This window comes from Ochlerotatus camptorhynchus, unplaced genomic scaffold, assembly GCF_037179485.1.
Source record: "Ochlerotatus camptorhynchus isolate MF236.1 unplaced genomic scaffold, CSIRO-AGI_Acam_v1.1 ptg000038l, whole genome shotgun sequence".
NCBI lineage: Eukaryota > Metazoa > Arthropoda > Insecta > Diptera > Culicidae > Ochlerotatus > Ochlerotatus camptorhynchus.
This window is the reverse complement of record NW_027040529.1, coordinates 2,629,341-2,642,196: the sequence shown is the minus strand read 5'-3', so window position 1 is coordinate 2,642,196 and position 12,856 is coordinate 2,629,341. Positions and strand designations below refer to the sequence as shown.

The following is a 12,856-nucleotide window of genomic DNA, read 5'->3' as shown; positions in this document are numbered from 1 at the left end:
TAACATTTGAAAACGGCGCAAAAGCCATTTGTAAACAAATGGTTTTTTGGGCCCTTTACTCGCTACCCGAAGAACGCCCACGCAAACCAACAGCATCGTCAGGAAGGGGAAAATTTCCCCTACCCGATGTTGCTGTTGTGTCGCGTGGGTGTACTTCAAGTAGTGAGTAAAGGGCCCACAAACCATTTGTTTACAAATGGCTTTTGTGCCGTTTTCAAATGTTAGTACTGAAATAGTATCTCGAACATTGTTTCCTTTTGAATTCTTTGGCGCACATGGTTTATATTTTTTGGCCAGTATATACCATGTGGATAAGTCAATATGTTTGTGGAACAAACAATAAAAGTAGTTGCTGGCATCCTTAAGAAAGGTTATTTGTTGTTTATAAATGAACATTTATCAGTTTCTCTTCATTTCAGACCTATGGCCTTTTTGTCCCATAAGAGTGGCCCTCTTGCCCCATAGCATTTTTAGAGCAGGTACGACATGACATTTTGAAAAAAATCCTTAACGTGTTTTTATCAGGGGATGGATATGGCTGTCATATCGCTTAAGTTTGCTGCGTACCGAACATCTGCAACGTTGTAAGCGGTACCATGATATGTTTTGTTGTTTTGATGTTGAGTAAGTGTATTCAACTATATGTCAAACCCCTGGTTTTTATGGGGTTTAATTTTAATTTCAATAATAATACATGGAGACAAGGTTATAAACTTACAATTCGGTGCATAAATCCATATAAATATTCACGGAATCGCATATAACAACGCACTATCGTTAGGGTGACCTTCTTGCCCCTGGGGGGGATGTGCTGTCAAATCAGCCTACTGATCATCTTGTATGAAACTGGTTCCAAACGTAAACAAACGCTGTAGGTTTCTTATGGCTTGTTTACGTTTGGAACCAGTTATGCGAGGTAGGCGACGATTGTTCGTATTTGACAGCCACCTCCCCCCCTTGTCTTGCCCCGAGTATTTGACTAATGATCACGTATCATTCAAATTCGTTTCCACTACCGCATGAACACAAGGGGACAAGTTAGAATGTGAGAACTACCAAAATGGGTAAACTAACCATGTTGGGAGTGAAAAGTTGCCAAATCCGTGAATCCGATCGACATTATTAATTTGTCAACTTGTCACTCCCAACATAGTTTACCCATTTTTGGGTAGGTTCAGTTATGGCCGATTTGGGTGGATTATACCCAAATTGGATAGTTTTGAAATAGTGTGTAAAGTCACAACCATACGCTATTGTGACGGTTTTGAAATTGAATAAAAATATTATAAAAATCTATCAATTGAGTATTTGGTACTAAGGGAGTCTACAGTAGTTATGATGAAACATGCATATCTGTAAAAAAAATAAACAATTACCCTGATGATCAGTGAACCGAAAAAATCCATGACACGTTAAAACACAAAAAAACTGGGAAAAGCATTGAATTTATTTATTTTAAATCACTATCTTTGGCATTGAAGCCACACATACTGAATTATCGGGATTTAAATAATTCTATTCTTAAAAACTAGTTTACTAATATTAAAATCAAAAGCATCACACACACACACACACATCATTGAGTAATCTGCAACATTTGTTTAGTGTATTGTTATAGCCTTAAGTAGTACGATGCCCAGGAGTCCACAAGAGGTACGTATTGCGGAGACGATGGACTGAAGCGTGGAAGTTGATATCCCGGAGCACACTGATGCAGTCAATATGATTACTACAGGGTGTCTGCAAATTATCCGTACAAACATTGACGGCATACCTCTACACTACCAACCGGATTAAAATAAGCATACCTATATAGTTTATTATCTCGCCTATTGTCTTTATACGCAGCAATTTTCTTAAAGTAAAGTCCTGTACGCAGCAAATTTGATAAAGTTATGATTTCAAAATCTTGCAAAATAAAACCGAATAGTTTGTGCGGAGCTGTTGTTGAACTTTTTAGTCAAGGAAAAACTGTGTCAGATTGCAAAGACGCTGAATATGGCGAAATCTACTGTGACTGAATCAATAAAATGATTCCAGAAGCTTGTAACGCTAGAGGACCGCGTCGGGAGAGGGAAAAACGCACCGTTCGGACTCCACAAATGCGCGAGACAATCCGGTGACGAATCAAGCGAAATTTAACAATTCCCATCCGAAAGTTGGTGAAATCACTGGAAATGTCGAAATTTTCCACAACTTGAATGACACTATGAAAACAAATCGGTTCAGAAAAGTTAAGGTTCTTCTGAACCGGTTGGGCAGCCGCTATCAATCAGTTCTGTTTATCGATGAAAAAATTTCACTATCGAACAGCATCACTTATACTGAATCACAACCACCAGAATGATCGGTAGTTTGTAGCAGGTATACCAAGTGTACGTACATTAGAGTGATGCAAAATTTGAGATTTTCGCTCCACAATACTTAAACGATTCAAAATCGGATCCTGACTAACCTCTCAAAATTTGAACCCATTTGGTGAGAAACTGAGATGGCACAAACCAATTGAAGTTTGTATGGGAATTACTATGGTAAAACCAAGATTTTTGTTCATGTCTATCTAATAATTCACCATATTGGTCTGCTTCAAAAGTTTTCAACTGTACTTGTAGGAAATTTTCCCAGCTACAACTTTGCTCAAGACCACTTTTTAATTAAATGCAGGGATCGAAAGTTATCAATGGTTCAATGCGCTGATGTCTTATGATCATGCTCAATCAACTGCTCAGCAGACAACATTGGTGTTTCTGGGGCGTTGAATAGGACACACAAATCATGGCTACTATGTCACACTGCAAAATACAGTGTTGCCTACAGAGCAGCTGCTTGATCATGTCATAAGTTTACCAATCTCTTAAATTATTAATAACTTTTTCTCGTTTTACATAGAAACAATCTTCAGCAAAGTTGAAGCTGAGAAAATTTTCTATAAGAATGGCTATCGAACTGTTTCGCAACCCAATATGGAAAAAGACTAGAAGGCAATGAACAAAAAGTTGAGATTTCCCATAGTAATTTACATGTAAACTTCAAATGTCTTGTGCGAAGTCTGTTTCTAACCAAATGAGTTGTAACTTTGAGAGGCTAATCAGGACCCGATTTGAAACCATTTAAGCACTGTGGAGCGAAAAAGTCAAATTTTGCATCAGTCTAACGTACATGTTGTAAATAGTAAATAGTAAAATAAGAATGAAATAGATCTAATCCATACGCCAAAAACTATGCCAGTAGCAAAACGACACTGGTCGATTTACTATAAAAATAGAATGTCTCGTGAGTAAAGCCACTCGACCTTGTACAATTTCTCCCAAGGCCGAGTCCAGTGAAATCTTCGGGAAAGTTGGGAAAAGAGAGAGTGTGGCTACACCCGACTTTGAACGAAGGACCAGCGATCGGAATAATCTCTCGCATTACCGATCTCGTTCGAAGAAGTTCGCGGGAAAATCGAACTTCCGTTAAGTTCGGCCGAGGTCACCTTCCCTAATCTGAGGTCACGGTTTCGCTTCACTTTCGTCCGAACCGCAGATTGCAGTGGAAGTGTTTCGTTTTGTTCGCGTGATTATTTCGTTTTGTAAAGTGAGTCACGTTGTACTTTTATACTTCAATTCTAATTTCTCCTCGTCGTTGTTTAGTTATAGTTATAAATCTAAACGTAGTGTGCGTCTTAGGCTAGGCTTTGTGTGTGCGAAAAATAAGCTAGACCAGGTAATGTGCTCGTTAAAAGAAATCTGTGCATTGTGCTTAATGTTCTTTTCCCCAGCCAACGGCTACGTTCACGCTTCCAACGTCAGCATCTGCATCCCCGGGGCGAATAATCCCGGCAACCGTCACCTTGTCCGGTGGAAAGCGATCCGCATCTACATCGCTGAGCGGGGCTTTGTGGTTCATCCACCCACGTGGAAATCGTTGGCCGTTCAACACCAACGGTCGAACGCGCATCGATCGAAGTAGCATCGTCGCCGCGCCAGTAACAGCAGCGCAGCAATCATCAGCAGCTAAACCAACTGGTGAGTCCGTTCTGTTTTTTCGTTGAGTGTGGCGTCCGGCGAGGGCGCCACGGAGGACATTTTTTGCCGACCATAAGGTCGAAGAGCATGAATTGCTAACATTTGGAGAAGTCCAAGAATTGTAAGGTTGGGTGTCGGTAAGACAAACGTGCGCACGTAACGTCATACATGGATGCCCACCCAACCCATCAATGTTAGACACCCGGGTGCCAAGCTTTGCCGTTCCCCGCTTGCTGCATCGTCGTGGGATTCGTCAAGAAGAGACACAAGAGCACAGCACAGATAGGTAGTTACGCACACAAGGATAGGACCAGATAGAGAAATAGAATAAAGAGGAGTAGAAAATATACAAACAATGGAAATTTCGTAAAAGCATGCATTAGTTCATAATAAAATCTCAACTTACCGTTTTCCGTTGTGAAATAAATGTTTGATTTGAAATTGATGTAATGTTGTTGATCAGTCCTATCAAAGATTAGAATGGGAGGAAAAAAGTATCTTTACGTTGTTTTCGGGTCCGTTTAATTGTTGTTGTCTTCCGCATGGTCGGAATTTGACTGTTATGTTGCGTACCTCTTTTACTGCAGCTGCGCCTCTGGCGGAATTTAAGGGAAACTACCGATGAGGAGAACTTGACGTGGAACGTCGTTTAGGGTTTGTGTATTCTCTTACCGGGAGCTGTTTGGAGTCATTTCGAGGTTGTGAGAGATTATGCTGTTTCGTAATAGAGGTTTCTAATCGATAAAATTCGGTAGTAGTCAAGCTGGCTCGATCTCTTCTTTCTAAGAAGATTTTCACTTGGACTCGCCCTGGGGCAGTCTCATCCGGGCAAACTCAACGTGGCCTGCGGTCTCCTTTACCGGAGTGGCGCTTAAGCCGCAGGCTTAACAGAGATCGGCCAGTGTCGGCTACAAGTTACTTCGTTTTGCTTTTAAAAATCGAGGAAATATTTCATTTCAAGGAGTCATCATCCCGCTTCCATCGTGTCTTGGGCTGGAATAACTCACACCGGTAAAACCCCGTTGATCTTCATAGACAAAGGAGTGAAAGTGAACCAAGCAGTGTATCAGAAGCTGTTGACTGGCTCAGTACCTCCCTGGGCATCGCAGCATTTCGGCAAGAACGATTGGATTTTTCAGCAAGACTGACCGGTTATCGATATACCTACTTACGAAACCGAACTTCGTGCAACTGTTGTACTCGGCTTCTGCAAGCTGCGTACCATACTTGTTTTCAGCAGTCCTGGCGCGAAAGTAACATTTACGTACCTTACGCAGACGGTTACGCAGATTACGCAATTGCGCATTCCGCCACGGTTGTTGGAAATGCATAGAATGTCTACGAGCCTTTACCGGAACAGTATCATGAATTACTTGATAAATATTGTCATAGAATTTTGATGACAAATCGGGGAAAATATTCTGATATTCTGATCCTTGGAAACTTTTCTGAACTAGATTTTCAGAAGTCTTTGAAGAATGATCAAAAAAATTTATGGAAAATTCCAATGGAAATTTGAAGAGAAGGAATTCTAGGGATAACATCAATATATTTTAGAGAAGAATACCAAACTACACACTATGAAAGTCTCATGTAAATTGAGGTGCTCTGTGTGGGCTGATTTCTTCACGTCCTCTTATATCCTAAACCTGGTTTAAAGCGAAAGCTGAGCGTTGCTTTTGATATTAAATGATTAAAGACGCAAAATTCAGCTCAATAACAATTTTGGGAAGAATTTCAATATAATTGAGAGAAGAGAGTTCTAAGAAGAATTGGATGAGGATGCAATTCTAATAAGTAGGGGAAATGGCTCTAATCCCTAAAAATCTGCTATTTATCAATTTTATCTTGATGAACACGTCATTGGGACGGTACTAATGGATAATTTTGGTCGCTATTGAAAATTTAGTCGATTGCTGAAATTATGTATGGACACAAATTAGGGGCATTTAGGCCGACATTACATCCATTTCCCCTATTCAAAATATGTTCTGATTGTTTTTGAAGAGAGCTTTGATGAGAATTCCAAGGAAATTCCGTGAACTCCAAGGGTAATGATAATGAACTCTGCGAATAGTTTAAAAATAATTTTGAGAAGTTTTCTGAGGATAATTCCAGAAGAATTGTGAAGAGTTCGATAGAAATTCTGAAATTAATTTAAATGGAATTGAACTTTGAGTATACAATCTCAAAGGAATTCTGAGAATAGTTTAAAAGGTATTTCAGTTGGATTTTAGTTTTGAAAATTCTGAATTCTAATATTTAGGGGGAAGTCCAAGATTATTCTGAACAGAAATTTAAGCCATTTCTAAGGTTAATAGCCGGGGATTCTGAGGAGGATTAAAGTAAATTTAAAATTGAGTTATGGTAGGAACATTCAGGGAATCCCAACAAACATTGGAAGCAGCATGAGAATTCAGGCAAAAATATTGCTTCTTTATGCAGGCTTATTCAGCCTTTAATCAGTTCGAATTGTTTGTTGGGATTCCTTGAAGAATCAATAACAATTTCTAAGATAATCAATTTCCAAGAATTGTGTGGATTGTTCTGCAGAGAATTTCAGTAATGCCATATTTTTTTAAAGCTTATTTCAGATGCTTTAAATAAAGGTGGATAATTTTAAAAAAGTTCTTGAGAATATTCCGAAGAAATACTGTTAAAAATCAGCACTACCAGCGCTAAAAGGTGTTTTGAAACATGCGGGACACGATCTACAATAGATCCAGCCAGTTCATCTGTTTCGCTGATGACGTAGACAAGGTCCGAAGAACATTCCAGGCGGTGGCAGAGCAGGACGCCAAGCTGCAAAGGTTGGATTAAAGGTGAATACGTCCTCTATCTGTTGGCTGGAGAAGCCGAGCGCGAAAGAGAGCTCGCATAGGCAAAAGTGAGATAACCGACGGGTTGCGGATGAATTTGTGTACCTCGGATCATTGGTAACTTTGGTTAACAACTGAAGCAGAAAAATTGGAAGACGCCTTATTATCGGAAGTCGTTCTTAGATACCACAAGGCTTTGAGGTCTGATAAACTTCACACCCGTACTAAGTGTACCATGTACAAGACGCTGATAAGACCGGTAGTTCTCTATGAGCACGAGACGTGGACAATACCTTAGGAGGACCTGCAAGCACTGGGCGTTTTCGGACGACGTGTGCTTAGAACCATCTTTGACGGGATATGTGAAAACGGTGTATGGAGGAGAAGAATGAACCATGAACTGGCACATCTCTATGGCGAACCCAGTATCCAGAAAGCTGAAAGGGTACAATGGGCGGGACACGTTGTAAGAATGCCGGACAACAATTCCGCAAAAATGGTGTTTGTCTCGGATCTGACCGCTATAAGATGCAGAGGATTACAGCGAGCTAGGTGGTTAGACCAAGTGGAGCAAGTAGTAGGGGTGCCAGCTATACGAATTCTAAATGGCCCCGTTTAATTGCTTCAAACACAATTGATTGTATGGTTCTTCATTGTTTTTGCTACCACAACCAACAGGAATTTGAAAATCTTACCACTCACAGGGAAAATGATCGATAACGACGATTACCGTTATCGTCCGGAGACTTGGCTGTATTATACTATTGCACCTCTACTAAATAAGCTTTCACACTTCAATTAAGTTCCGTTTATATCAAACTCTTATGAAATACAATGAATTATTTAAGAATAATAATTATGCATCGCCTGTCCAACGTCACTTAAGTGCACATTTCTTCGTCCATGATCTTGGAAATCCATTCAGGTTCAGCTGCACTGATTTTTTCGATTAAACCATTAACCTGATAGCACAGACTTTGAATTTGCTTGTCCCACTGAGGCAAAATGTCACGAGCTTAAAAAGAAAATATCCAATTAGTAATAGGTACTTTCGATATACGACAAATTTAAAACTTACTTTCGAAATGTACCACCCCATCAATTTGATCGATATAACCATTCATGCGACCTTCGGTGATCATCTGGCTGGCAATACGTTCAGCCTTATGCGGAGGAATTTCCAGCAGAGAGCCCAACTCATCGAAGGTAATATTGTTGTACAACTTACTGGCCGACAGCAGATTGTGTTCGAACACTGCCCGATCGAGGATGGTCGAACCATCCACGGTACACGCTTTCTGGTGAGCTTGAAGCAATGCTTCGAAGTCCTGCAGCTCCGACCGACGAATGATGCGGTCGAAGTACATCTTCTCCAAAATCGAGTAAGCCGGTAGGTGCTGACAACGTTCGTCTTTGAACAGGGTAGCCAACATACGAGACCGTTGTTGACCAGCTGACGCAAGAACGGTACAAATCAGCGCTTTCTTCAGAGCAGTCATGCGTTCTCCTTCGTCAACGATGGTACGATATGACAGTTCATTGTACCGTTGAGCCGCTTCAATGAACTTCCGACGATAGTCAAGAACACGAGCATAACACACTTTGTACAGAATTTGCAATTTTTCATCTTTTGTATCAGCCTGAAGGATAGAGGCACGATTGATAAAAGCTTCAGCCTGTACGGGATCCTCGTCTTCCATGTAAAGACGTGCTATTTTGAGATACGTTTCCAGCTTATAGTCCAATGAGTAAGGCCTTGTGTAGAGAACAATTAAGGATTAGTTAGTATCTACCACACATATCTCCATTTAACACTTACTTCTGTCCGGTCTCGAGCGGAATGCCACCGAGTACGTTAGCGGCTTCCTTCCAATTTTGATTACGTTCGTAAATCTGTGCCAGATGTTGGCGAATGCTTGCCACTTGTTCCTCAAATGAGATCACACGGGGTTGCACTTTGTCGAGCGTAAAGTGTGACACTGCCTTGGAGATATCATCCGGCAATTTAGTCAGATGTGTACTAACATCGGACAAGACTTGCCGAGAAATGACCAGACTTACATGTTCGTTGACAACTAAAATGAAGTATATAAACGATGAAAATATCCGATCCAATAGCCATCCTACGATACTCACTTGCTTCGATAAAGAGTTTCAATGTATCCACCAGCTCATTGCCAGTATTAAGCAGAATTTGATCCAGCAGACCCCGGTACTTATCGGCTTGCTCCTTGTGGATTCCCGACGAAATTGTTAACGACGCTAGCTGATTCCGAAGGGACGATTGAGAAATGGCCATGGTTGGTCGCAAATTCCCACAAGGAAGCACTTATTCGTTGGTTACGCCACTAAATCCGTAACAAAGGTACAAGAATACACTTTTTATCGTCACAAATTTTGTGAAAGGCAACCGACAGAAAAAATGTTTTGGTAGATTGACATGTGAGTATTTTTCATAATCACGCCGAGTTAGCCCATAATTCTTCACAGGGTCGTTCATATATTATGTAACACATAAGGGGAGCTCATCAGTTAATGTTCTACAAAGGGTCATTTATTTTGTTTACTTCTTCTTTTTGAAATATTCTTCGATCATCATTTTATAAATGTGTTGGTAAAATTCATTAGAAGTGCATGTCCCCACGCCAAAACTGCCAATTTTTCATAAATATCAACTGGTATGGTGAGGAAAACTTAACCATAGAGGTAACTCTAAGACCACTGGGTCCCGAAGAAAATCATTATTATTTTTGGCTCACTCAGTACTAGAACAACGGTCCCAAGCAGTCCCAAGCTATTTCACTCACCCCTGCATGTTCTGCATGAATCCACACACCCCTGATGTTATCTGTCAAACTTTCATAGTGAATCAAAACAAACATAGTGTAGTAATAGAATTTCTACTAGAATAGGGTACGTTAATCGTTTGCTTGGGACCAATAGGCTACTAAAGTGGTGAGCCAATTTAAAATCGTTAGTTTCGTATTGATTGTTGACTTAACCATCTCTTAGTGGATATGAATGTAGCAGACAAAACATTCACACTGCCAGACTGCGCTGTATGCAAGTTTGTTTACACCCCTGAGCGGAAAAGTGAACACTCAAAAATATTATGAAACGAATATAGATTAAAAATTATGCATTTTATGGATTTTCAAAATTTATACATCGGTTCGATTAAAATTTTCGTCAAAATTATACTAAGTCCGAATAACAAAGTGGAATTCGATCAGTGTTTTCTAAAATGATAGCAAAAAGATCATCTGGATTCTCTTCGGAGCTTCGTGCTGGTGAAGAGCTTCGTTCCGGCGGATTTATACAGCGCATGTGATCAGCTGGGCAGCTAGACTGCGTGAGCACGAGTTCATCCTAATGAACATCGAAAAGGTATGTATTTTTTAATAATATTCATAAAAATAAAATAATTAAAAAACCTTCCTGAGACAAGTTCAATTTTGATTTGAAAACAATAATATTTACCATAAATAAAATAAAGAAGGGAAAAATACATTCTCTCGAATAAACCGTATCTATGCATTGTAAGTATATTTCAATTTTATACTACGGAACGCATAAAACATTTTTATACTAAGTTTACATTCTCTCCCTTTATACCGACCTTTGCGTCGGTACGGAGAGTTGCGATTTAGCGTAGTTTTTATATTATTTAGATTTCAATATTTTTTTAGTGAATACCATCAGGCTACGTGCACTGCTGCCATCAACCCTGTTAGTGTTGAATTCAATCTTCTGTGACTTTTTAATTGGACCCGTAAAATGCCTTAAAATGGTCATTTGTTTTATTTAATCAGTTTTTGATATTTATCCACCATTAAATACATCTGCTCATCTATGTTAATGCGTCAGAATTCACAATTAATTGTTTTAATAAACTTAAATTCATTGCTAGAGGCAATACATCTGGCACTGCTGTTTCAATGTTAATTTTCACGATTGCTAGCAAAGCAATAAAGTAGAAATGGTTTTCTTTGTGATAAATTTTGTTCACCAAGAGTTTTGTGAAGCAGTCGTTTTGAGTTTCGTGTATTCGATTGCGTTTAATTGGGTTCTTTAAGGGTATTGAGGTAAATGCATATTCGTAATCTGCATTAAAAGTGGAACCCAAACCCAAAATTCCATCAATTTTGGTACACTGGAACTATTTTAAATAAGTACGATTACATTTGCAAAAATCACCTTATTAGCGCCCCTCGGTGTCACTTTGTATGGGAGCGAGCTGTCATTTTGCTAGTTTAGTGTCAAACAGTGAAGTTATTATTTTGCTTTAAATTTTGATTTAAAAATCGAGATGAAAGTGTGTGGGCTCGAAAAAAATATCGCTGTGCCCAGAAAACGAAGCTCTTTAAGATGATGTATAAAAACCGATACATGTTTTTTTTTAAATTAAAGAACCCAATTGTGCTATACTTCGAAGAACAAAAGTAAGTAAATACAGTGAATGTGTTTTATCCAGGAATTTTTCGATTTAAAGTTACGAAATACATGTTTTAAATTTTTGTGTTCATAATATATCCATGTATGTGTAAACTAATGATGATGATTTTATGATATTTAAAAAAGAAGAAGAACACAAAATTACTTACCCTTTGTAGAACCTTAATGTTAAAAGTTATTACTCCTAATTTAAGGGGTGGGAGTTTTAAGGGTTTTAAGAGATCCCAAGTAACAATTTCCAGTTGAAGAAACGCTTTTGTTTTGATTTTGTTCAGTTGCATGTTGAATAATAATTGCACAATGTGTTCACCACAACTTTTATAAAACCCTTGTTTACTCTGGTTTGGAGAACCTATACAACTGCAACACAAAGGTGTTGTCTAACGTATTCAGTAAAACGTTTACCCAAAATCAATTTCTTGTTGAAGAAACGCTTCCATTGTGATTTTATTCAACTGCATGCTGAATAATAACTGTACAATTTGTTTATTACAACTTCTGTAAAACTCTTGTTTACACTGGTTTGGAGAACCTGTTCAACTACAGCATTATATGTATACGCGGTATAGGAGTAGAAGCAACTTTTATACAACGTTTATAGATACATATTTAAATTCAAGCTTTATTATTTTGGTGAAAGCTCTTATACAACGTTTGTAGACACTTCTTGACAGCTGCTTTGAAATTTAGTAGAGAGTAAACCTGAGAGGCGTTTGTTGAACTCTTTTATGACTCCTAAATAATCATTGTACAGCAAGCGGTGAAAAGCGTTTATAGCACTTTTCAATGACTCCTTAACAACCGGATAGAAGCAACTTTTATACAACGTTGATAGATACATATTTAAAGTCAAGCTTTATTGTTTTGGTGAAAGCTCTAATACAACGTTTGTAGACACCTCCTAACAGCTGCTTCGAAATGTATTAGAGATTGAACCTGAGAGACGTTTGTTACACTCTTTTATGACTCCTAAATAATCACTATACAGCAAGCGGTGAAAAGCGTTTATAGCACTTTTTAATGACTCCTTAATAACCGTTGTGTAAGTACTCACAATATTCACAGATTAAAATTAGTTTAACAACCCAACTAACATTTTTTGCAATGTAAACGCTTTACTCATATCATTTATACAGCCTCAAGCTGTATTCAAACGTTTTACGATATGAGGAAACCTTTACTCAATCTCTATACAAACAAATCTGGCGAACTTAGTCAGCTACTTATGACTGTTGGGACGGTTGTGACAAGCTCTTATTGCATATCCATTAACGCTTCAATACAGCTGTTATCCTGCTGTTTAGTTGTGTGTGAACTTGAAAGGCGCTTACTCAACCTTTTCCCGGGTATCCAATAATCACTACACAGCTTTCTCTTGAAGCCGGGTTAAATATTATTTACGCTTCTTTTTGGAGGAATTGATTGAGTTTATTTTGCTGTGCAAATCAAATTATTCGAAATTAGCTATAAGCACACCACCAAATTATTTACCCTGCACCGGAACCTGGAATCGAACTTGAGACGACCGTATTGGCAAACCTTGACACTACCAACTTCGCTACGCCAACACTTTGA

At 38.8% G+C, this 12,856-nt stretch overlaps 1 protein-coding gene across 1 annotated transcript; it reads right to left on the bottom strand.

Annotated features, from left to right (window-relative positions):
* Nucleotides 1-7,611: 7,611 nt before the first annotated feature.
* CSN4 (COP9 signalosome subunit 4) lies at nt 7,612-9,211 on the bottom strand. Its single transcript, XM_065234377.1, has 4 exons — nt 8,963-9,211; nt 8,646-8,901; nt 7,905-8,581; nt 7,612-7,841 (listed from the first exon to the last, which is right to left on the bottom strand). The coding sequence occupies exons 1-4, from the start codon at nt 9,123-9,125 to the stop codon at nt 7,708-7,710; spliced, it is 1,230 nt and encodes a 409-aa protein (XP_065090449.1). The 5' UTR covers nt 9,126-9,211; the 3' UTR covers nt 7,612-7,707.
* Nucleotides 9,212-12,856: the final 3,645 nt, after the last annotated feature.